Source organism: Mastigoproctus giganteus, unplaced genomic scaffold (assembly GCF_048544385.1).
Source record: "Mastigoproctus giganteus isolate SK-2022 unplaced genomic scaffold, ASM4854438v1 scaffold_15, whole genome shotgun sequence".
Lineage (NCBI taxonomy): Eukaryota > Metazoa > Arthropoda > Arachnida > Uropygi > Thelyphonidae > Mastigoproctus > Mastigoproctus giganteus.
In genome coordinates this window covers 7,333,007-7,358,300 of record NW_028328292.1, presented here as the reverse complement: position 1 = coordinate 7,358,300, position 25,294 = coordinate 7,333,007, and the positions used below count along the sequence as shown (strand labels likewise).

The window sequence follows — 25,294 nt, the reverse complement described above, 5'->3', positions numbered from 1 at the left end:
AGCATCCTTAGACTCAGGGGAAGTCCCCCACAGATTGGAGATGTGCAAATGTATCTCCAATTCAAAAAGGGGGAATCGAAGGGTGACACGAGCAATTACAGACTTGCTAGTTTGACTTCTCTTCCATGGAAAATAATGGAATCACTGGGTAATGACAGTATGCTGCTGCAACAGGATCTGGAAAAGTTGGGTAGATGGACTGAGAAACTCAGATATTAAGTTTTCTGAGCAGTAGCAAAAAAAAAAAAAAATCATTACAAGCTTGTATTGTGGTTGAGGGAGGGAACATTGAGTCTGTTTTACCAAACCATACTGGCTCTTATTATGACCTAAATGAATAAGAGGTAGTTTATCTACCTCAGTGTTGAACCTACCACTACAAAATGTGGACCTAGGCTCAATGGTTGGTCTTTTATTTTTGCCTAATGTTATGATCATATGGTTGGTTTTTTGATGTATTAAAAAATATTTCTTGGCTAAAAATATGAAAGTTTGTTTATGCATGGCTACTGCATATGATTTCTACTACCCAGGTAGTAACAAATGCATTGTTAATATCATATTGTGAATCAACTGGTATTATATTGTATCATAATATTGTGAATGGCCAAGGTACTGCACTGCTTTCACTAGAGAAGACTACTGTTACTTATTCTCGGCAGATACCACCACCCATGTACAGTAAACCTTCGCTAGTCCGGATTAATTGACAAAAGTAAAAGACAATAGAACACAAATATATGGAAAATTTAATCATATAGGTAGTGCTGATGAAAATAAATAAATAAAAAATCACTGTAGAGCTTTTATTTAAAAACTGTAAAAAGATAATACATTTATCTATCGATAGATGCATAGTCTTTTTATATATTTATCAATGGCATCAACACAATGCCACTTAAATACAGCTTCTTCCAGCAACACTTATTTATTTTGGCTTTTTTAATGGCAGTCTAGTTGATGCACTGCTATTATCACTCTCCACATTGAATTTTAAAGCAAATGCTTTTATAGATTGTTTTTAAATCTAACAGTCTTTTGGACTATACAAAATTCTTCAATTTTTTCCATAAACACCATTTTCAGGTTGTTTAAGTAATAACGTTTTCTTTTTATTCCACTTTTCCAATTCTTTAGAACCCACTATTATAGAAAATATATTAACTTATATACATATAAAAGTATGTAAATAAAGCAATAACATCCGTCCCACTCAGTCAACAACGATACAGAACAACACAATGTAATGTATATTCCATCTCTTTCTGCACAGTCAGAGTGACTCTTTGCCTGCCTAAATCCTGTGTGTCTTTCAAAGTACTCAAACCTGTGAACAGAATTTTTCCTATTTCGATCCAGATTATCTGACATCCAAATTAGGGAGGGCTTACTGTATGTGCAGTACCCATGCATAAACAAACTCTTTCAAATCTTGGAGTCTTTATTTCTGATGTGATTAGAAATAAACAAAAGATGAGGGCTGCCTTTTTTAAATTCAGCAGCTGAGCCCTGCTACGATTTTTTGACCCCAGAGAAGAAAGGTCTGTGTTCACCAGAATTTCTGGTGAACACACAGGCTAACCAACCGCACCCTCTTATTCTATCCAACAGGCTGGAAAATGCTGAGTGAGAAATGAAGCCCCCCCACCACCAGATTAAGGGGTGCATCATCTTTCTGCAGCCACATTTCCTGATTTGTGGAGGAGCACTATAGCAGTGGCAGCTCTCCTCCTGTAAAAACCATAGGTGATGACCAGCTATCAAAACAGCCTTCAAATACAAATGGGCCAACAAGTAACAGGACCAGAAGTGCATGTCTGAAATTGTGCGGAGATTCGTACAAGCCCACAAATGTGCATTTTGCAACCTTAAGAATAACTGCTCACGTGCATTACAGCACACTGCACGAGTGGATTTTGAAAACTAGTGATATTCTTTGACACACAACCATCTGTTACCTTAACATGTTCACTGCAAATGTATTCAAAATGCACTCATGCAGTGTGTCGTAATGCAGATGAGCAGTCATTCTTAAGTGGCCAACCAATGAGCACTGTAAACATAAAGGCACATGAAATTAACTACTCAGTACTGGCAGTGTTTTGCAGTTGTTTTTTATAGACTTTCCAGTTTTATTTGCTTGTGTTGATGTTACTTCATGTACATGAATTATTTTTTTAATACTAAAAGTAAACACAAGTGTTTGCTTTTAGTAATAAATCCCAAACTTAAGTTTCAACCATGTTTGAATTTTTGGAATGCTGATTTTATTATTATTATTTTTTTAATATTCCAAAAATAACAGCACATTGAAAGTGTTCTCGCTGACTAGTTGGCAGCAAAAGTTACATAAATCTCTCGAAGCAACTTGCAATTCAGTTCTATCAAACATCTGTGTGCACAAACAAATCCCATCATAAGCTTGTGAAAAACGTTATCCTTAAACTTTTGATTTTGTTCGGTAGTATTATTCTAAAATGCAGTTTCCCTAATTATTAAATTTTTGCTTGGAAGTAGTTATCAACTGAGTGCACTTACCCCAGCTTGAATAAGAATTTTTGTAGTATTAGTACAGGAAGAGTGTGCATAGAGACATCACACTAGCAGTGAGTGACACACTGCTTCTCAAAAATTTCCTCTAGTCAGCACCAAAGAGAACAAAACTGAGAAAAATACAGTATGGTGATGCCTACGTTGAAATAATTTTCCTTCATTAGTAATGAAGGCAATTTAAGTAAAAATTTCATTAAAGGAGTGGTTGAAAGTGGTGTCCCATCATCTGTGATGCACTGCATTATAAATGCAGTTTGATGAACACATGCTGTTCTAGCATAGTAATCCATATACCTAGCACACTAAGAAAGCCACATAAAACTGTTTAGAAGTGACTGTAGAGATGATCATGTACTAACATCATAGTACCTCTTACTGCTGAGAGACAGCAACATACTGATTGTCAGCAATGTGGCATCCTCACTGTGCACAGGCCTAACAAGAAGCCTCTAATATTTTATTTATCTTCATGCATAGTCTGAAGGCTTTACCCACTTGTTAAAGTAAATTCAAGACAAAATAATTTGCAGGTACACATTCCTGAAATAACATGTACAGTGCTTAAGATATGGGTTACACTAAACATTAACATGTTGTGTGGTGGGGGAGAAAATGCAAATGAGTTGGTTATTGCATTTATAAACTTATTAGTTTTATATAATATGGCATAATGTGTTTTAAGAATAAAGTTAACATTTTCATTGGCTATTTATTGACAAACTTGTTTCTAGGTTGGAGAACTACATTAGAGACTATGCATTTGATATAAAATGTTCCAAAAATCTAACTAAAAATCAACATATCAAATAACAAATTAACCTGAGAAATGATTACTGCAACTCAATAGCACAATCTGGGCAATTTTATGTTCAAGAGATACACTGATCAGCACGACCTTCCCCCCACCTCACAACAACAACAAAAAAAAAAAAAAAAAAAAAAATTTTTTTGAAATGAACTGATAGTAAATGCAATCTTATGAATTTGAGTTATTTAAATGAAACTAAGCATGAAGTACACCAATATTTTCAATTGTTTAATGTTCACTATTTTATTATTAATCAGAAAACCTTTTTAAGAAACTGAATTTATGAAGAAAGGCCTACATTTTGTATTGTTAACTATAAAAGGGAATATTGTTATAGGAGCAGTTTCAAGAAATGCTTCAAGATGTAGGACTTGGAATGGTGACATATGAAAACCTCTTGTGTGGAGTTGCAGCAATCCATTCAGGCTTTAAAGTAGGATACTGATCATTGTGCTTTTATTTTTTAGCTTGTATAAAAACAAGTTGTGTTCACTCAAGGGGTGGGGGGAGTGAAGCAAGCACAACCCTATACATTCTGTACAGCTAATGAAAATAAATTATTAAAAAAAGTGATGATCTACTGTTCATAACTGTATGGAAGCATTTACTAGAAGACAGTTAAATGGTAAGCTTTGATCAAATAAACAATTCACATTCTTATTTAGACTAGTTTTGACACCTACTTTACCATTTTATAACTTGACAATACAAGATGAATGCACAAACACTCTTCACAACATAGCTGCAACATTAGTTCCCAACCCTCCCAAATGAACAACAAAAAGGGGAAAAAATAATGGAAGCTTAAAAATATTTAACCAGATTTAAAGAGAAGAATTGCCACTTGGCCCAGGTAGAAGTATATGAAGTGTTTTGTTTCATGAGTTACATAGCTGCCAAAATTACGGCCCACTATACAATGCCATGTAGGATTATACTTCTTATCAAATTCTTTCTTGATATATGCAGCAATGTCTTTTTCAATATTATATTTTTCCAAAGCTTGCGTGGCAATATCGACTGCATCCTGTTGCATTTCTTCTGACATATCTGCATTCTTTATGACAGCTTTACGATCAGATGACATCTTGGTAACCTGTAAGCAACAAAATTTCAAATTAATTCAAAGAACAAATATCTATTCAAAGAAATACGTATTAAATTGTGAATCACTTACTACTAAGAATGAACTGAGCTAATACCGATATCCTTTATAAATACTTAAACTGGCACAATTAGGAAATTCCCTTTAATTTTTTCTAAGTGGTGATTATAAGTATTAATAAATTGATTGAAAATAGGTTAACAAAAGGTTACAAACAGAAGTTGAACAATTGTTTGAAAAGAATTTGTACACATTGCTTTTCTTGTTGCATAAAACAGTTACCTATTAATATAGCCATAGACTCTTGAAAATATTGTTAAGAACAGAAAAGTTGAAAAAAATAATTTGAAACAGCACTTTGTCTTTAAATTAGAGGAGTACATATTGGTTCATTAAGACTATTATATGCAATTTTGAGAAAAGATTTAGAAATCTGGATATTGTGATAACATACTTATTAGGGAAACCCCAAATAAATCTTATTTGCAAGTTGGTCAAAATTTAAAATGGGATTGGCAGTCAGATATACAGTCAAACTTCCCTATAACGAATTCGATAAATCCAGCAAAAAAAATTCATTATACAGAGAATCTTTTTTATTGGAAATTGTTATCTAATTAGAAAATGAAAACTAATCTATTTTGTTTCAAAAACAAAATATTTAAATTATCACAAATAAAAAAAAATAAAATAAAAAATGGTAATTTGTTTGCACAGTACAATTAAAAAAAATTGTCTGATTCTCAAAGAAAACCCCACATTTATTCAGAGCATTAAAAACATTAGGAACATTTTCACAAAACCATAGGCCCAGATGAACCATTTTAAAAGTGTGAATCATTTATTTGTGATTTGGCTTTTCTACCTATTAATATAGCCATAGACTCATCAGGTTTCTGGTGTCTTCAGCTTCATCGTTAATTTCTTCGTGATCATGGTCGCATCTATTAGCACTGGTCAGCAGTATTTCTTCTTCATTTGGATGTTCTGTTGTAGCCAGATCTTGATCTACATAAACATAACCATCCAGTATTATTTCATTTGATGTTTCCGGACAATTATAATAATGTCCAAAATTTTCAATTGTGAAAGGGGCGGCAGTTCATCTTGTTCGTCCGGTTGTTGCTTGACTTTGGTATTCAATGCAATGACAGTTTGTCCAAACTTTAGTCAGTTCAAAGATGCAATCTCTAAGGTTAATTGTAACCTCCAAGTTTCTATTTTCTTGTAACGCATTTGACAACCTTCATTATTATTCGCCTTCGATAATGAAATTTAAAATTTTTAATAATGCCTTGGTCCATTGGCTGGAGTTTTGACGTTACATTTGGTGGTAAAAACAACAACTTCACACTTAAGTTTGGCAGGATATTCTGGACAGTTGTCGGTAATCAACACGATTTTTGTTTTATTATAATATCCATTCTTCGAAAACATTAGTATAGTCAACTTCCAAATATTTTGTCTAAAATTTTTCACTTCCTGTCATATTGGCTCCAAACAAGCAGTGATTCTTTCTTTGCTTTGTTTTCCACCAAAACATTTATCATCCTTAAAAGCAAGTGTTCTATTAGGTAAACATTTAAAGAATAAACCCATCTCGTCAGCATTAAAAACATCCTTAGGTTCATATTCCTCCAAAATCTTGTTTTATGGTGTTGTTCCTACAAATGTTGCAATTTTCTTTGCTTATATTTAACACTTTCTCCATAAATAACCTTTTCCATAATTCTGCAGCGCTTCTTAAATTTATCATCAATTATTTACCACCCAGTGCTCACATTAAATTCTGTATGTCCAAGAGACTGCAAACTTCAGAGTTTGTTGCTTAATTATTGGACCTCATATTGGTATATTTTTTTCACGTATCATTTGCACCCATTTTGGAACAGCTTTATCAACAACTTTGTATATACACAACTAATTCGCTTCTTGTCTGCTCCCCCTTCAATTGCATTTAAAATTGATTCTTGATTTTTTAAAATCGTAGATAAACTGCTTGCAGGTATGCTATATTTCTCTGCAATATCTTTTTTCTTAAAACCCTGGTCAATATCATGAAGAATCTTGACTTTATCGTTAATACTTAAAACACTTTCTCTTCGACATTGTTTCTGCAACTTCAAAAATTACTCTACTACAACTCTTGCCGATATATACACTGCAAACTTCGCTGCACTGGCCATATAGTGAATTCTTAGTAATGCCTACTCAATGACATTCACTTGCCAATTCAACACTATCATGTGACCTTTCCTATCAATCACTTTGAAGAAATATACGAATGTGAATTTCTTTTATTCTACTTTCATTTTTATATACACGAAAGAAAATTTATGGTTAATGTATGCCGTGTTACTTTTCAAAAAAAAAAAAAAGCATCTAGCCCAGTGGTTTTCAACCGGGGTGCCGTGGCACACTAGGTGCCACAACAACATTCTTGGGGTGCCATGTAATTTGGGTTTAAGTTACTTAAAGTTATTATTTTGAAATTTATATATTTATTTCATTATAAAAGGGTACGGTACAATATCTATTGTACTGTATCTTTTTAATTTTGTGGTGATCTATAATTTATCTTTATTTAGTATCTCTATATAAAGAATAAAATTATTATATAGGTTGAAAACCACTGTGTTAGGTATTTATTTTGGCCTAGGGGTGCCCTGAAAAAAAATTACTGGGACATTAAGGGCGCCATGAACCAAGAAAGGTTGGAAACCTCTGATCTAGCCTATGTGATTGATGACAAATCGTTCTAAAAGAACGAAATAAAAAAAAAAATTCATGAAAATCATCCACTGGGAGCCCAATTGGATGAAAACAGACATGTACAAAAAACTAATCATTTAAAGATTGATAAGGTCACATGGTACAGTTGAGGTGAGAAGCGAATGTTACTCAGTAGGCGTTACTAAAAACCGACTATTGAAGCATTGTATGTACTGCTGCCACAGTGCGCTAAAGATTTTCCGCAGCGAATTTCGTTTTCCCCTTAGCAACATCAATTTACAAATCTACCCTATTTATTGCAAAGTTTGGCCACTTTTAAGAAAACCCATTTGGTTTTATAACTGTAACAAAAATGAAACAAACACCCTCCTACAGGTGTCAATGGCCACAAGTGACTAAAAAGATAATTAATCCCAGCTGCTAATGAGCAATTTCAGAGGGAAGGAGGCAGTATATTTGAGCAGCTGCTTAGCAGTAAATGCTTGAAATTTTTCAAAAATGCTTTTGCTAATTTTTTTTAAAGTTTATAGACTAACACTTCGCTACATGGGGTTAATTTTACATGTAATTTCATTTCAAGGTGCAGTGTTTTGCAAAAAAATTTGTAATATAGAGAAATTCATTTAAAAGTTCCACTGTATTAGTTATTTAATTTTTATTTAGTGTTTGACTACAAAATACAGACCACAGTAGTAACAAAACACAGAAGTCAGTGATATTGCTTGCTTTTTTTTAGAAAAAAATTTCTTCATTTCTTCCAGTTTATTGATTTTTTTTTTACTTCATTGGTACAGTTTAAGGATTTCTACAATAAATGTGAATAACTGATTCACATGGTGGACTTTCCTACTATTTAAGCAATTCGATAAAAACTTTTTTAGTAAAAATAGCGTGATTTCATGTAATCAGACTAGTTTTATCATTGGCATCTGTATGAGTCTCTTGTGTTAAAACTGCAAAAGACTGCCCTTTCTATTGAACCTTTAGCTCATCAATAAACATGAAAAAGGTGTTATGGTACTCTATGTGGATAAACAACATTTCAATGGAGGTTAGTAGCAAGTTGCTCACGATTGTCATAATTGGACTAAGAAAGCCCTCATTTGTTTTCATCTGTGCTAGATGAGTGGTGTTAACAAACAGCTACCACCTGCACATACAATTTGAGCACCCATATTTGTCCTTTGATTATGGAAATAAAAGGGGGAGTGTTCTGGTTCTAGAAACACTCCTTTTATGCTAATGCAATTACCAACTGCAAGTAAAGAGAGTATGAATAAGTCAAACGAAGTGAAATTCATTATGTCCCACCAGATGATCTGTGAAATAAACAGTTTAAACTTTAATTTTTCTTTTTAAACTAAAACCATAATTCATGAGGATGCACATTTTGGCCAAGGAGACTTGTGCAATTAAACCCCAACCAATAATTTTTCACAAGTGTTATGCCATTGTGTAACAAGGTAAATGGAGTTCTTAAAATCTATATGAAAACATGCCAATGAAATGGAAATCAGGTCACTTGCAGTGATTCCTTCGCCAAAGCAAATCTGGTAGATGACTTTCATCAATCAGTGAAATACCACCACTTTGCTTATTGGAGGCTTGAAGTGGTGAAACCCATGTTTAGTCTCTAGAGCAAAGTTTCCGGCATCCCCCTCCCCATGCACGGTACTAAGTACTATAGGTTTTGATATCAACCTTTCGTGTTTGGGGTTTTCATAAAAAAAACCACCAAACATTTGTATATTTATTAAATACATTAATTACTTGGCATCAACCCAACAAAAAAAAAAAAAGTACCTTCTGTAATTGTTCTTTTACGATTACAAATTTTGTAAAATGATAGAATTAAAATTTAAATAATTTTGCCCTTTAAGCACACATTTTATTTGCTTATGAATAAATTCCTGTTTAGAGTAGGGAGTAAACTAAATAAATGCTCTTGGCATCCTAACTCTTTCTCAATTAGCATACATAAGGAGACTAAAACTTAATTGATTGATGGAACATCTGGCGTTAAGGTGGCTGGTTTGGAGATGGAAAGAGAACGGATTTTTTTTTTTTTTTGCTGATGTAGAAGTTTGCTTCCTTGCATCATTTTACATTACTAATACTGAAATGTGAAGTGATTCTCTATAAAATATACAATAGAGGTACATATCAATATTAGGTAATGAGGCATCTATTATGTGCAGTAAAAAAAAATAAAAAAAAAGTTCAGGTGCAGGCAAAGCAATGTACAACAGCAGCCACAGACCCTGCCATTGTGGCTAATGTGGTACAGCTAGTCCTTGAAGACGGAAGTGCAACTTTAAACTTAATAGCACACAAAGTGACCATTAGTCAGGGGTTGTTTGCACCTAATTCATGAGCTCTTGTACACATCCAATGTGGCAGCCTGATGGATTTTGAGATTGTTGACACCTATTCAAAAGCTCCAATAGTGTGTGCACAATTGTTGAGAGAATGTTGATAATTTTTGTGACTGAATTGTGATGGTTGAATGCTGGGTACATCACTATGGCCCAGAAACAAAAAACTTAAGCGATGGAAACATTCATCTTCACCAACCTCCCAAAAAGGACAGGGTTCTATTGTTTGGAAACAAGGTCACTTTGTCATCTTCTGACAAAGTGACAGATTACCTCCCAAAAGGTAACAGCATCACTGGAGTACTACTACTATAGAGACCCCCCCACCTCCCCCAGGAAAGTTGAAGCTATCAAGTGAGAGATGCAGGAAGCTATCCAAAAGCTAGCCTGCTGGCCGACAGTGCCCCTGCTCACAAAGTGGACTCTGCAATCGGGTGTGACTGAAAATATACAGAACCCAACTTATTCTCCTGATCTCTTCACCTTCAGACATATTCCTCTTCCTAAAATGAAGGAACCATTATGGGGCTGTAGATTTCAGACTGAAGTAATTAATGAAGCGGAAGCCCAATTTTTTTGCCAAAATTGAGGAATTCTATTCAAGAGGCCCAAAAGATTATCCAGATTGTGGTGGTGGTGGGGGGCATAAGCTATATAAAAGAATGAAATTGTCAACCAAGTTTCAAATACTATCCAGAAGCTATCCAACAGGCTAGCTTTTGGATAGCTTCCTGCATCTCTCAGATATTTCTAGGTGAGGGTAAGTACTTACTGACTGTCCCTCACAGATACTCAATTCCCCTCCAGAAAAGCAGCTTACTTCAAAAGGTATTGAATTTTGTGGCAATGCACGATCCCTTGTGAATGTTAACCTTCTGTCACTTTTACTGTCAATTTTAACAGATGCTCATGTGGCATCCGTGAGAGAGTTTTTAGTTTAAAAATTGTGTATGTTTATTTTTGTCAGCTGTCTGTGTTTAGCCAGACACCTATTGCTGATGTCTCACAGGTGACACTGGCAATGGAAGCTACCTAGAAAAAATGCTTTTTGCACAGCTAACGTTCCAAAAACCAAAATTTTCTTATATTTAAGAGTATACCAAAATGAAAACAGAAAGCACTATTATAATCAGTTAGAGAATACTGTAGACAAAAGGTACGTGAGATCTGATTTTATTTATAATCAAAAAAGTAATAATAATAAAAATTTTAAATTGCCATACTAGGAGCAGAGAGTTAATCATGTCTGAATGGGGGAGGATTTGATTTCAATTTTCTTATTTCAGCAAATAGAAAATCAAAATTTGTATGCATTACCTGTATTCAAATTTGATCAAAGTGAGAACTTCTGTTCTCACTGAACAGTAAGAGTGCAGTCTTCATGGCAAACTTAAACAATTTGCAGTTTTTCCTAAGTAGCTTCATTTTACACTTGGCATCAGCACATTATGCCATCAAAAATTTTGCAAACTGCATAAGGAATTTTATGCTACATGCTTGTGATAAAAAAAAAAAATATATATATATATATATATATATATATATATATATATAAAATAAACAAAAAAAAATTTATATGATAATATAGGTTACTGATTAAATATTAGTCTTCATTTAACTCAGCAGTTCCCAACTGGTGGTTTGTAAACCCCCAGGGGTTCGCACTAAAAATTCTGTAATGGTGTCTGCTTAGATTTACACGGGTATATTTGTAAACTACAAAATACAGTGGATTCCGGTTATTTGGGCCACCGGTTAATCGGGGCAGCCGTTTATTTGGAGCAAATCTTAAAAAACAGAACCCAATCGAGAAAATAGCCAGAGTTTACTTCGCTTAATTGGGACAAAATGCCGTTTAATCGGGGCAGGAGACCGCACCACTGGAGATTACCCTAAGATTTTCTCTGACTGTACCACGTACAGCTAGGCCTCGCATAACGCGACATTCAGTTAACGCTATTTGAAAAATGATACCACCTTTCACGATGAAAATTTCCAGTTAACGCAATCTTTTTTTTTTTATGCGATAGTTAAGCTTACCACGAGTCGTACGGTCAATAAACATTTGCCTGCTGCCCGTCTCAATGTGTTCCATCAACCACCGGAAGAAGATGTTTGTCTCCTGCTAATAAAGTCAATGCAGACTTGCATTTAAAAATGCAGATTTTTAAATGAGCCAGATGAAAAAAAATGTTACCGCGAAGGAGATAACGGTAAAAGAATTAGATGAAATCTTTCGTATTGCATAGAACCTAAAAAAAGTTTGATGTTCTCTGCGATATTTATTTCGCCAGGGCCCAGAGAAGATTGTTGTCAGCTATTGGAAATTGATTGATGAAAAGAGAAAGTCAACACTGTTCAAATATTTCCGCAACAGTAATTTCTTCATTGTGTATTTTATGTCAGAGGTTCCCAAAGTTTCTTGGTTCACGGCACTTTTAATGTCTCAGTAATTTTTTCAAGGCGCACCCAGACCAAAAGAAATACCTAACAGTTTCGTTTAGTAGTTAGGTCCAAACAACTTAATAAGAAATGCTGAAACTGTGAACTACCTCGAGCTAGTAGTTCGTGCGTGTCCGACAGATGTCGAGTATCGCTGTGTTTCCCTCAAATTTAAAATATTCCGGGGCGCACAGTTTAAGAACCGCTGTTTTATGCAATAAACATTTAATTCCATAATTATTTTCATTATCTTTTACATTATATACAGTTAAAGTTATTTAAAAAAGGTATTTTTAAAATTCTTTATGGACATTCCAGAAGGTCAAGGACCAATTATAATTTTTCCTATTGGTTATGATATTCGATTAACGCGTTTCCGTTTTGCATGATGCGCTCGGAGGACGAATTAATCGCGTTAATCGAGGCCCGCCTGTAGTTTGTTCAGATTTTTGGAGGTCACAACCATAAAACAATTAGCAGTCACCTGTTTATTGGACTTTTCTGTTAGTGCAATCTATCATAAACGGATAGTAAACTCGATCTTATTGAATTTGCAATAATACTGACAGCTGGAATTCTGTGGGTTATGGTATAACGTGTTTTCACTTCCATGGAATCTTCAATCATATAAAAAAATAATCATTTTCAGAATCTTCTCTTCATTCCTATTTTTAAAGCTTTGTAACTCGTTACTCTGTTCCCACTTGCACGTATTGTGTTACTTGCAATTTGTGTGTGCAGTGTTTTTTTGTTATTGATTGCTTATCTTTTTACTGTTTTAAATTTCAGCCTCCACCAACAAATGTCAGTGAGTAGAAATGTCAACTTGTTTAGTTAGTATGTACATATTACAATATGTATTAATTATTCCGATTATCACGTATATTCTTCCGAATTTCCCGTATCATTTAATTTTTTAATTGGTAAGGTAATAATGGGTAAATTTGTGCTTAATATATCTTTACTTTTATAGCCTGCAGATAACATTCCTCCTATTGTCGCTAATTAGAATCTGTTTAATAGAATTAATGTTCAATTCACAAACGTGATCATAATGACCGGCGCTTACTGCACACCATATAGTGAACGGTACTTTACTATGGCGAGTTCGTTGTAACGTGATTTGATTGTACAGTGAACTAATTGTTAAGAGGGGGGGATACATTGTATTTTTAACTACTGTATTTACGTGAAACTTCGGATAATTGGGCCAAAATGCACTAGTCCCGATGTGTCCCATATAACCGGAATAGACTGTAGTTTAATATTAATTTATGCGATTTGGTTCGGTTCAAAATTTATATTTAGTTGTGGTTTGGGTTACGCACCCTTACATGGCGAGCATGAATGACAGGTGTCCATGTAAGTTAATGGGAGTGCATACATTAATGCTTTTGTGTTAACAAATTAAGCTTTCTGATTCCCATGGGAAATACAGATCACTCAACTGGGCACACATTGCTCTCACCTCTGGCATTTATTAGAAATGCTCTTGCTGTAGAAAGCAAGAATTCTTTGTGACATAAAGAAAACTTGGAATACAGAAGTTTTAATTATGGATACTGAAATTTTAATTTCAAAATTTATGTAAAACGCACAATATGGGGCAAACGTGTCAAACTGTATTCAAACAGGAATACCATGGAGAAATGCTGACAAGAAAAAAATATATATATATACATATATAAAACATAATACCATCTATTTTATTTTTTTTTTTTTTATATTTATCTGTAAAGTGCTAATAAATAAGTAGTAGTCCGTTAGTACATGTTTTAGTAATCGAATTTGAAACAACGTTTCTCGATTCGGTCTGATATATTTAAAAATTACCCTTCACAACCGTCCAATTTGTTGCATAAATTACGATATTCAAAACTTTGTCTACTATAGTAGACAAAATGTATCTCACTGATATCTCAGACACATTGCAGCATTCATAGACAAGCTCTAGCGTAGAGATGAATGTCAACAACTTAAGTGCACTTGATGATGCTGTCAAAATAGTTAACTTTATAAAATCGAGACCAACAAATTCCAGACTATTCACTTTATGTAAAGAAATGGGCAGTGAGCATGTAACTCTTTTGACACATGGATATTAGATGGCAGTCAAAGTGGCAAAGTAATTACACATTTATTTGAACTAAGACAAGAATTAATTCTTTTCTTCATGGATCATCCTTTTCATCTCTGTGTACAACAGAACAAATATGCCTTCAAAATTAAACTTATTTGTCAGATTCTTTTTCTTAGATAAATGAACTCAATTTATCATTACAAGGTGCAAATACAACAGTTTTCACTGATCAAGACAGAGTGGAAAGTATGATAAAAAAATTAAAATTTTGGGAAGACTTTATTGATAACGGTACCAAGTGCTTTAGCACTTTACACAATTTAACTAAAAATGAACAGACTTTGGATAAATTTGTTAAGAAAAATATTAAAGAGCATCTCAACTTCCTACAGGCCACTTTTAGAGAGTATTTTCCACAAATATCAAAAAATCTGAACTGGATTTGTAATCCATTTGACAATGGATGACCTAAAAGTAACAGAAAACCTTTTTGATATATCAACAGCATTTGAACTTCAAAACCTATTCAAGACTGAAAATCTTACAACCTTTTGGCTTGGATTAAAAACAGAATATCCACTTAGCAAAAAAGCTGTGAAAATCCTGGTGCCATTTTCAACTACATATGTGTGAGAGAGCTTTTGCAATTTATACCTCACTGAAGTCTCAATATCGGAACAAACTTGATGCAGAACAAGATTTGGGGCTCTGTCTGTCTTCCGTCGAACCAAATATTGCTACTCTTTGTTTGGCAAAAAAAAAAAAAAAAAAACCAAACACAACAATCACATTAAATTTATGATTTTTTTTTATTTATAACATTAAGGATTTTATTACATACTATTATTATAAAATTGGAATTTGTAAAATTCCAATAAGAATGTATGTTTGAATGAGATGAAATGTTTGCTCATTTGTAAAATTGTGTTAATAATAGATGTTTTGTTGATCATTATTAGTGTCCGCATAATTATTCATAAGCTATTGATATACACATTTTCTCAAAAAAAAAAAGAAAAGTAGTAACTGACATTTATTACCCATATCTTGGATCGGACAAAGCAGTGAGGTAGCTTGTGGTAAAAGGGTTATAAAAACTATAACCAATAATAAACAAAGATAGAATAAAGTAAAATAAAATATAAAGTAAAGCACTGCCAACTAAAGAAACCACATCTATAATTTCTTAATAGTTTACTGTCTTACAGTATATGGTGTTAAATGTTTTCCACACTAATTTCCCCCCCATTCTCAAAGACCATTTTGTATAGGTACTTTATAATTTTATATTAATACGTAATATCGCTTATAAACGTGTAGTACTAGAAATATTTTATAATAAAAATTCAGTACTGTACTATTATGATTTCATAAAATATAGGCTTAGGGGGTTCGCAAGTCAAAAAAAGGGTTGGGAAACCCTGATTTAACTGATGTTATGAGAAGCTCACTAGCACCCTTAATTACCTGAACTAAATTAAAACTAAAATATGAACCAGTACATAAAGGTTCATGTCACATTGAAACATGGAATTTCTGGTAATAAAAGTGAAATTTAAACTGTCACGTGTTTAACTTTTCTGATGTTATTCACGTGCCAAAAATAATTCAACACTCTACCCCCCTTTGTTTCTTAAGTTGATGGTACATGTAATGGTACAATTTCATTTGAAATTTAAAAAATAATAATAACAATAACCAGATTGTAGATATAGCTTATCTTAATTTTAGCTAAGCTATAACAATACCCAAAAAAATATGTACAGAGAAGTAAATGAGAAGGGAACCTCCTCCTCATTTACGTGTTACCAGGCAGAAGCTTAACAAAGGCTGTCAAAGAAAAATGTCCAGATCACACCTATCTTTAATTATGAAGCATGTAAGGAAACTTAATTGGAAATTGTATTAATCAATAATTGCATTTTAATTAATTATAGCAATATATACATTGAAAGGAAGAGGGAAAACAACTCTGATATGATGCCTAAAATTTGTTAACATCCTTTTGAAAGCTCTGCTGTGTGTGGAGCCTTTTCTGTTTTTTCAGACTGGTATATTTTTTTTCATTGAATCCTTTAAAGTTGTTCACTTTTTGATACACCCCTTTATTCTATTATATAGAATTGTGAAAAATCCATTTATATTAAAAAATTAAATTATTTTTAAATATAATATCCAGTGCAGCATATATAATATCACCTCTTATTTGTGAGTTTTGAATGTCATTTCCCTTACTGACTGAAAACAAGTGAAATGTCAATTGAAGAACCTGTGGGCTTTAACAATTGGATAAGGTGAGTCAACAAACAATAAAGAGTAAGCACTTCAATAACTGGATGCAAGGTTTCTGTTAATTTTAAGCTTTTTTCAGCATGTGCATAAAATATTACAAATAAGCTTAACTTGATCCAGCATTTTTCCTGTTTTGGTAAAAACAACAAACAAAGATTTCTGTAATTTCCAAATGGCAAAAAGAGAGACAGGTACAGGGAGTTGCAGTGTGTAGACTGAGCACAAAACTAATGAAATACTTGTAAAAATAAAATTTCATTTGAATCACCATATAGGTACTTCTGCTCTATAGGTAACAGGAGAATAAAGATAAAATGTTTCAGTTTACTGAAACAGATTAAGCCTGCCTCTTCCTTAATTCACATCTTTCAAGACCTGTTTAGTACTCTAATTATATCAAGTGTTGGGGGAGCACAATCTGGCTTCCTTTCATTCCTGTAGAAACACTGACAGGTGTGACCCAACTGCAAGAAAGTTGTGCACTGAAGAGACAGCAAAGTGTTTAGTGCACAAATCACTCATTTTGTGAGCAAATTTAACTTGTGCTAAAGGTGGAAATGATGAGAAGATGGTCATGATGACAACTGATTATTTGGCATGCCCTAAATCAGTGGTTCTCAGACAGATGTTAGCAGCACCCTCTGGGCAAATGTTCAGTTCCACAATTCTCCCCACCCGATTTGTTTATGTAAAAAATCGAATTTCTGCAAAAAATGGGATTTTACAATAAGCTAAATTCTGCCCCCGAAATTACTTTAACATTTTTAATGCACATACACACATTTTGAGATATTTATCATTACTGAGACATATCTACTTGTTATTTATTCCATTGGAATAACATATATTTTTAAAATTATAAATAAAAGTTAAAGAATATCATCTTTTAAACAGAACTTGCCAATTCTGGGCACACAATATATCCTATCAACATCTATAAATTTGTTTCTTGCTTTATATTTAATTGACATTAAACTAAAAAATTTAATGTTTACAAAGATTAGTGGAAAAACCACTAGGGAATTTGCTTACAATAAAATCAGCTATGCTTACTGACCAAGGCAAAAAGCACAACTAACGCTAAGGACTGACCACATAGAAATAAGTAGTGTGAAAATATACAGTATGCTGTCAAACAGCACCCAAAACAGAACATTCAAATTAACGGCACACTGAAATCAGACGTTTATGCACCACACAGATGTCTTGCAGTGCCAAAAAAAAAAAAAAAAGAAAAAATGGCAAGGCACATGATTACTGTATTTGTTTACAATCGCCATTTTGAAAGTGAATTCTGTACTGATATGATGGATGACACTGCACCCCTCATATTGGCTCCTAAAGTTAAACCTCATACAGAGAAAACAAAGCCTAGTGGCAAACTTTATATAATCCCAACTATTACATTAGTCATCCAGTTAATTCATATATATACACACACTGTCATCTGTAAATTGCATCTGGTCAATTTGCCTGTTTTGGTGGATGAAAAAAAAAAACCCTAGTTTCTGGGGGGGGGGGGGGCAGTGCTATCTGAAATGTTCCTCGCATCATTGACAGAATTCAAACCCAGGCCTTTTCCACCTGGTGTGAGAAGAAGAGTAATGATACCACTGTGCTACCCATGCAGATTAAACTTGATATAATAAAGAAAATATAACAGGGCATAAGCAGGAGTATATTAATGGCAGATGGATCATCAACATGTTTGCTTTTTGTGCAATTAATAAAATTGCATTCTTAATTTCTCATTTAGCCTTATTATTTCTGCATTAAATATTAAAAAATAAAAAAAAACTTTACAGAAAATGGGAAAAATTGAAATAACGTCACCTTGAATCCTTGAAGGTGCAGTCATTCTGAAAGTCTACTGTAGTGTCTTTAGAATTAATGGATTGTAACATCTGGGATCTTAACAGTAACTTAATCCACACAGCCATGCAAATGAGGCTGACATAGCTCCACATGGACAAATACTAATTTAAAAAAAAAACTGCTACAGATATCTTTTTAAACTTTCACCTAAATGTTTACATTGCATAATCACTGGATTGACTATTCCAACTACAGCAGGGGTTGGCAACCTGCAGCTCTCTGAACATGTAACTGCGGCTCTAACCTTTATCCCAAATGTACAAGCACAGTGGGTGGCAACACGAATATAGCATTAGTTTCAGTGCAAGCATTTTTGACCAACTGTATTAAAAATAAATCAAGAAACCGTCTGAGCAATGTTGGTCTCTCAGCATGCTTAAAGATGAAAATTACGGCATACTCACCTATGTTCAAAGACTTGCTTGAGAAGTTCAGCAGCAAGTCACTGACATTAATTCTATCTAGTTGGTTATGTTTTTTCAGTATTAATAAATAATATTTCAAAAAAAAAAAAAAAAAATTTTAACAACTCTTTCCCACTATTCCATTTCTTAAAAAAAAAAAAAACCCAGCTTGAGCTTAGGTGTGGCTCTTCACTCAAAAAAGGCTACTAAACCCTGCACTACAGCAGTCAAGGATTGGGCAAATGAGGAAAATAATTGTTAGAACTAGCAAAGACTGCTTGCAATCCCTGCAAATTTATCTTGCGAACCAGCCCTACACCTGAGAACCTAAATCATACTACAGAAAAAGATGAATGCTCCCTGCAAGTGAATAATTATTTTGTGTATGTATTTAAAAATAGACAAAATTGTTCACATCACTTCTTCCACCCTTGATAATTTTCTGTACTTAGCTTGATGTAAAGGAGATTTTTTTTTTTTTTTTTTTTTTAAATATGAAACCCCAAACATGAAAGGCATTAGAACCTACAGTACTTAGTACTGTGTGTGGGTTGAAGGTTGAGAAAATTGAAAGATACTTTTTGATATTCTGTAGATTGTAAACTTCAGGAAATATATATGAAAGGAGGTTGTTCCAGAAAAACAGAATTTGAAGGAATAAACAAGGAAGAAGAAAGTTTGTTTCTGTGGGCTTCAAGTTGGCCTGAAAAAAAAAAGGATGCTTACTGGTTCCAGCACATGTTTGGACTTGGTTTTTGGTTTTTTTTATGAGCATTAGCAACTAAGGCCATATTGCTCCGGTGCGGTGGTCATTCCCTGACCTTTCCGCATGCTCCGTATTTGGTGGTGACGGGCTCGAACCCTGGTCTAATCAAGAAGCGTGTGCTACGCACTGCTGCTCCTTCCCACCTGGCTACGGAGGCGCCGCACATGTTTGGACTGGTTTAGAGGGAGGGGGGAGGGAATTACAGAAGTCAATTCAGAAGTATCTAGAGGAAAACCATGCAGTAGAAAAAGAATGTCCATGAGACAAAGTGTTGAGAGACTTTGTAAAAGATGTGTCATTAATTAACCTAACTGAATGGAGTCTAGAAGCCTGAGAGAGGTTGAGAACAATGTTCCAAAGTGGGGCAGATTTAAGATTTGTACAGAGTGAGTAATTATTTAGAAGAACAGTAAGGCAAGAGCAAAAGAGAAACCCAGTTTTTTTTTTTAAATGGAGAGGAAGCAATATTTGTCATACTTATGCAAAGACAGATTAGAAGTCAGGGTAATCACTAATAGAGATATGTAATCTTGTCTAGAAATCTATGTATCATTGAAGATAAACATAGGAGCCGTAGAATCCTTTCTGTGATATAAGACAGGAGTGAATTTTAGGATTGAAATTAAATGTTATCTTTGCCCCATCAAAGAATTATTATTTGGTATTCCCTAAACCATTCTAGAGAAAAAGATGCATGTTCCCTGAAGTGTATCTGTATATAACCATTTAAGGCAGTGCTTCTCAAACTATCTGTGAAGGACCAGTTCCTTTTATTTCTAATCTGTCGTGGATTGGTACTTTTATAAAAATACAATCATCGTGGACCAGTAACAGAAGAATTGTCACAGACCAGCATCAGACCACACTGAGTAGCACCAATTTAAGGAACTGGTGGTGGATATTCAAGAAGCTGAAGCTTTTTTTTGTGCAGGTTTCTCACAATGGAAATTGGAATGCAATGTGCTATTGGCAGCAAAACTATGATTAGTATTTCCGGTCAGTGGAAAAAGACCATTAATATACAACAGGAAAACAGTGGGAGAAAGGGAAACGCCAGCATTAGTGGACAAGTTAAAAGACAGCCATCTACTATCGCCTGCAGAAGGCAGTCAGAGAGAAAACTGGACACCCAATTAAAAAAAAAAAAATTTTTTTAGCAATTTATATCATCGTCATCATCAGCCATTTTCAATCCACTGCAGAATGAAGGCCTCTCCAGCAACTTTCCAGTTCCTTCTGTTTTGTGCAATGGCCATCCAATTACTACCCACAAAATCATGAATGTCATCTGTCCATTGCCGTTGTCTTCCAGGGTTTCTCTTAGCTCCTCTTGGGCACCATTCTGTTATTTTCTTAGTCCATCTGGCATCATGTCTTTGAGCTGTGTCATACCCAAGACCATTTTAGTTCTTTAGTTTTGATAAAAATGTCCTATAATTGAGTTTGTTGCATAATCCATGTGTTTCTCTTCTGATCTAACAGTCTGATTCCCAATATAATTCGTTCCATTCTTCGCTGTGTAGTTCTCAGCTTCTCTTCCATAACAGATGGTGGGGAGTATACATTGGTTCATTATTTTGTTTCAGACAAATTGGGATATTGCTCCTCAGTATGTGATTACATTTCCTGAATGCTATCCATCCAAAATTTATTCTTCTCTTGACTTCCAGCCATTTATCATTATTACAGCTAATGACTTGTCCCAGATAAGTATATGACTCCACCTTTTCAATTACTGCTCCTTCAATCATTATATCCCTTTCTGTGGCATACTTGTTCATTATTACTTTTGTTATAGCCATATTCATCTTTAGTCCAAAATCCTTACTAACTGTGCATAACTGATTACGATTTTCCTCTAATTCTTTGGTATCGTGGCTTATGACCACAATGTCATCTGCAAATCTTAAAATGGTTTAGGTACTCTCCATTTACATTGACTCCTTTCTGCGACCAGTCTAATCTTCTGAAAGCTTCCTCAAGGGCAACAGTAAACAACTTCAGAGATATTGTGTCTCCTTGTCAAACTCCTTTCTCAATTTTAAATTTACTGTCTTTGTCTAGTCTAATAAAGGAGGTAGCATTTCATATATTTTCTTCAAAATCATAATATATGGGGTATTTATGCTTTGTCTTTCCAGTGCCCGAAACATTGCCTTATGCTGTATGGAGTCAAATGCCTTTTCATAATCCACAAATGCCAGACACAATGGTGTTTTATATTCATTTGCTTTCTCCATTGGCTGTGACATTACGTGAAGGTGATCTATAGTTGAGAATCCTGTCCTAAAGCCAGCTTGCTCTTTTGGTTGCAATTTATATGATGGTGCCAAACAAAAGCCTTCAAAACGTCAACAGCAGCTACTTGAGTGTCACCACACTTTTTCATTAAATTTCTCCATAGCAGGTAACATAAGCCAATATATCGACAGTGACAGAATATATATTGGCAATCATTGATCAGATGGAAGATTTAGTCTTTTTTTTTTTTTTTTTTTAGCAACTGGTTGGATACAAGCAAATTTCAAAGTAGAAGAAAAAACACCAGTCAAAAAAGAAAGTGTGAAAAGGCAACACAGAGCAGCATGAGTAAACTGAAGAGCACAGATTTTGAAAACGTGGAGAAATATTATCAGGACCTGAAGCTTTCTTGGTGTCAAAGTTTTTCAAAATTCTGACATCCTTTTGCCAGAAGACCACAGGAGGCACTGAGTGGAGAATACTGGGAATGGTAAGAGGTGGCTTATCAAGATTGTCCACATAAGAGTTAGAAGAAAAGTAGGATGCTATAGGTCAGCTTTACCTTTAAATGAGGCGGCAGTAGAACCATCAGGTTTTAACAGTACAAAAGTTGCAATCAATGGCTTTGGCAAAGGACCAGAATGCTTTTCTACCGTTTGGGCAAGAAACAAGTTTTCTACTCAGCCTGTTCAAAATCTAGTTTGGACTGATTAATAACTGCTTTACAATTGTTGAAAGGTTTGGTGCAGCAGAAAATGAACTGTGATATCTATGCAAGCCAATCGCAATTTGTAATATTACCTTGCAGGGCCTTAGCACATCCATTGGGATACCAATGGTTTAGATGGATGAGATTTTAAGGGAGTGTAGAATAAAAGACTTCATCCCTACAAGTATAATTTCATTGACACAATCTGAGCAAACATTGATATCAGATGTAAAACCATAATTCAACCAACAAAAAGAATAGAAATCTTAAAGAGATCCCATTTGGCATTCTTGTAATGCCATACAAGGGGCTGAGAATGGGAAGAGTAAAGCTCCATTGGAGAAGAGATTATCGCTAAGCTGTGACCTGAAGTGCCCAGAGCAGTGGTCTCAACTTTGTTGGTCATGTACCTTTTTTTTTTTTTTTTTTTTTATTTAAAAGGATTGATGCACATCCCAGAATATAAAAAAAAAAAAAAAAAAAAATAAGTTTAATATTTTTTTTTGATTTATAAAAAATTTACGTGGAAGGCATATCTAAAATCACATATAATTTTAAAAGATCACAAATAAAAAAATACAAAACAAAATTAAATTGAAGTTCAAAATTATATGAAATCATTAACATAACAAGTGTAGTAAATGTAATACTATTTGTTTTACTTATAAATAATTTACATGGTATGCATGTAATCCTAGAATCGTATATAATTTGAAAAGATCACAATCTAATCCTATGCAAAAATACAAAACAAATTAAAGTACAAAGTGGTATAAATCAAATCAACAGCATTTTTTAGTGGGAACAGATGTTCTTGAATATTTTTCATTATTGTTGTGTATCTTGGTTTCATATGTTGGGACACAGCTACCCAAAGATCTATTCCAAGTTAAGTTTATTTCTAAATGTGCTTTTAATAATAGTCATTGTACAGAAAGTCACCTCACATAGGCAAGTTGATCCAAATGGAAGGATTGCATCACTCACTCTGCTTATCAAATCACCATGGATCATCTTGGCACCCCACTTTAGAGACTACTGGCATAAAGGACCACTCACTCTGATCATGTACTTGAAAGGGTTGTTTGTAAAAAATAGGAGCACTGACTATGTGGTTAGGATAGTATTCTGGAATAATCTGTGCATGGTCATTAGTAAATGCAAAAGCCTTAGCAACTCGACCAGCTGTGTCCGTGAACATTAAGATCCCCAAGGAACATTACCTCACTATTAAGGAAAGTTCAGCTTCAAAGAGAGGAACTCAGTGTTCCAAGTGATTAGCAAAACTGATGAATTGGGCAGAATGGGGTAGAGAGATTTTAAGCCAGAAGAGGTCAAAAAGAGAAGATTCCGAGATACTAAGTCTTCACAGGGAATATCAGAGTGGACATATTTACAAGTACCACTTTTGAAGTGAAAGGAATCATACAGCAAATAAGACAACTGAAATGAGCAGTGGTTGAATCAACCAATTATTGGCATTATATCAGAAAAAGTGAGTTTGACTAGTGAAAATGGACATCGTTGAAATATAAAATTTTGGACTTGGCATAAACACATGAAGAATGTATCCAGCTCTTTGACAATGCCTCCCCCCCCCCGAAATGCAAACTACTCTTACTATTTCTAGTCACTGCCTGGCAAGATAGAAGCAGCAAGATTATAGCTAGCTAATCCAGATTGCTTCCTAGAGTTACCAATAGGTTTGGTCTGGTGGACAATCTAGCAGCTGGCCTACAAAGTACCCTCAAAATAAGGGAGACTGGATTTGCCATGATCCCCATAATCACCTCAAAAGAATCATACTGTATGAAGAAAGTGATGGGGAAGGTTGGCTGGAGCTTTTTGCCCTGAAGACTAAACAGGTTTTGCCACTTCAACCCTCCAATAAGCAAAGTGGTGGTACTGCTCTGGTTGAGTCATCCTCCACCTATTGTCTGGTAGCACAGAGGCACAGCATTCCTCAATGTGGTGTGAATATTATCAGCCAAGCAAATCCAAAAAAAAAATAATAAATAAATAAATAAATAAATAAACTCCAGAGGACAAGAATTTGATAAGAACAGAAGAGAACAGAAATCAACAGGTGAATACGAAATTAATGAATTGTTAATTTTTTTAAACTGTTATGCAAGAAACACTTAAAACTGGGCCACTAATCAAAGGAAAAAGCCTTTAAAATTTGCTAGACTTGACTCTTCATCATTAATCAATATATAAATTTTTTTTTTTTTTAACTTTCTGTAATTGTCATTTTTATTAGAGGTTCCAAAAACTGTTTACTCAGAATTAATGCAAAGAATCTGTCAGGTCCCAAAACTATTTACTGCTTTTGCCTCAACATGCTTATTTTGCTTTCACTGCCATATAAAGATGTTTCTTTTTATGCGATTGGAAAAAGCCAGTGCTATGGGTTGTGTCCAAAGCTGTTTTATCTTACTCAGTTTGCTACTAAAGCACTGATCTCATACTGCAGAGGCAACTTTGTCACAAATCCTTAGAATAGCTTTTTAAAGAAGTGCACTTATTCAGTGGAGAGGTATACTGCTGTTTTAACTATTAAATGTTTGTCAGCATCCAGATGAGTTAAATTACTTAATTTTATTTTTGTGTACCCTCTTGCATCTCATATATTGAGATTACTTGTCACTGAGTTGTTAAAACTTCACATTGTCTGCCCGTTCTCTGTTGAGACTTGGGAGTTGAAACTGTAGTCTGGGCAGTGGCAAACCACTTTAAATAAAACAATAACGTACTTCTCCACTGCAGAAGTGCATTTTATTTAGAGTAGTGCCATACCAAGGGAACTCGTGGTGAAGGTGCCTCCACAATATAAGATCAGGCACTTAGTAGCATTACAATAATACATGCTCCTATGTGTAGTTTGAAACTGGCAGATCAGCTGACATGT

General features: G+C 34.2%; 2 protein-coding genes across 3 annotated transcripts in view; one reads left to right on the top strand and one right to left on the bottom strand.

The window, feature by feature from the left end:
* Coq5 (ubiquinone biosynthesis protein COQ3, mitochondrial) overlaps positions 1 to 3,806 on the top strand; it is an 80,457-nt gene extending 76,651 nt beyond the window's left edge. The window contains exon 7 of the mRNA XM_090389370.1: positions 3,699 to 3,806. Within this exon, the coding sequence (XP_090245496.1) occupies positions 3,699 to 3,806 (108 nt within the window). The remainder of the gene's footprint in view (positions 1 to 3,698) is intronic.
* A 142-nt stretch (positions 3,807 to 3,948) lies between these two features.
* LOC150074934 (dynein light chain 1, cytoplasmic) overlaps positions 3,949 to 25,294 on the bottom strand; it is a 35,063-nt gene continuing 13,717 nt past the window's right edge. The window contains exons 1-2 of one of the 2 annotated variants that reach the window (XM_090389373.1): positions 18,222 to 18,307; positions 3,949 to 4,457 (exon numbers count right to left, since the gene is read on the bottom strand). In XM_090389373.1, coding sequence (XP_090245499.1) covers positions 4,176 to 4,448 — 273 coding nt within the window. In that variant the 5' untranslated portion in view covers positions 4,449 to 4,457; positions 18,222 to 18,307 and the 3' untranslated portion in view covers positions 3,949 to 4,175. Of the gene's footprint in view, positions 4,458 to 18,221; positions 18,308 to 25,294 lie in introns of those variants that run through there. The other variant, XM_090389371.1, reaches the window with a different exon arrangement.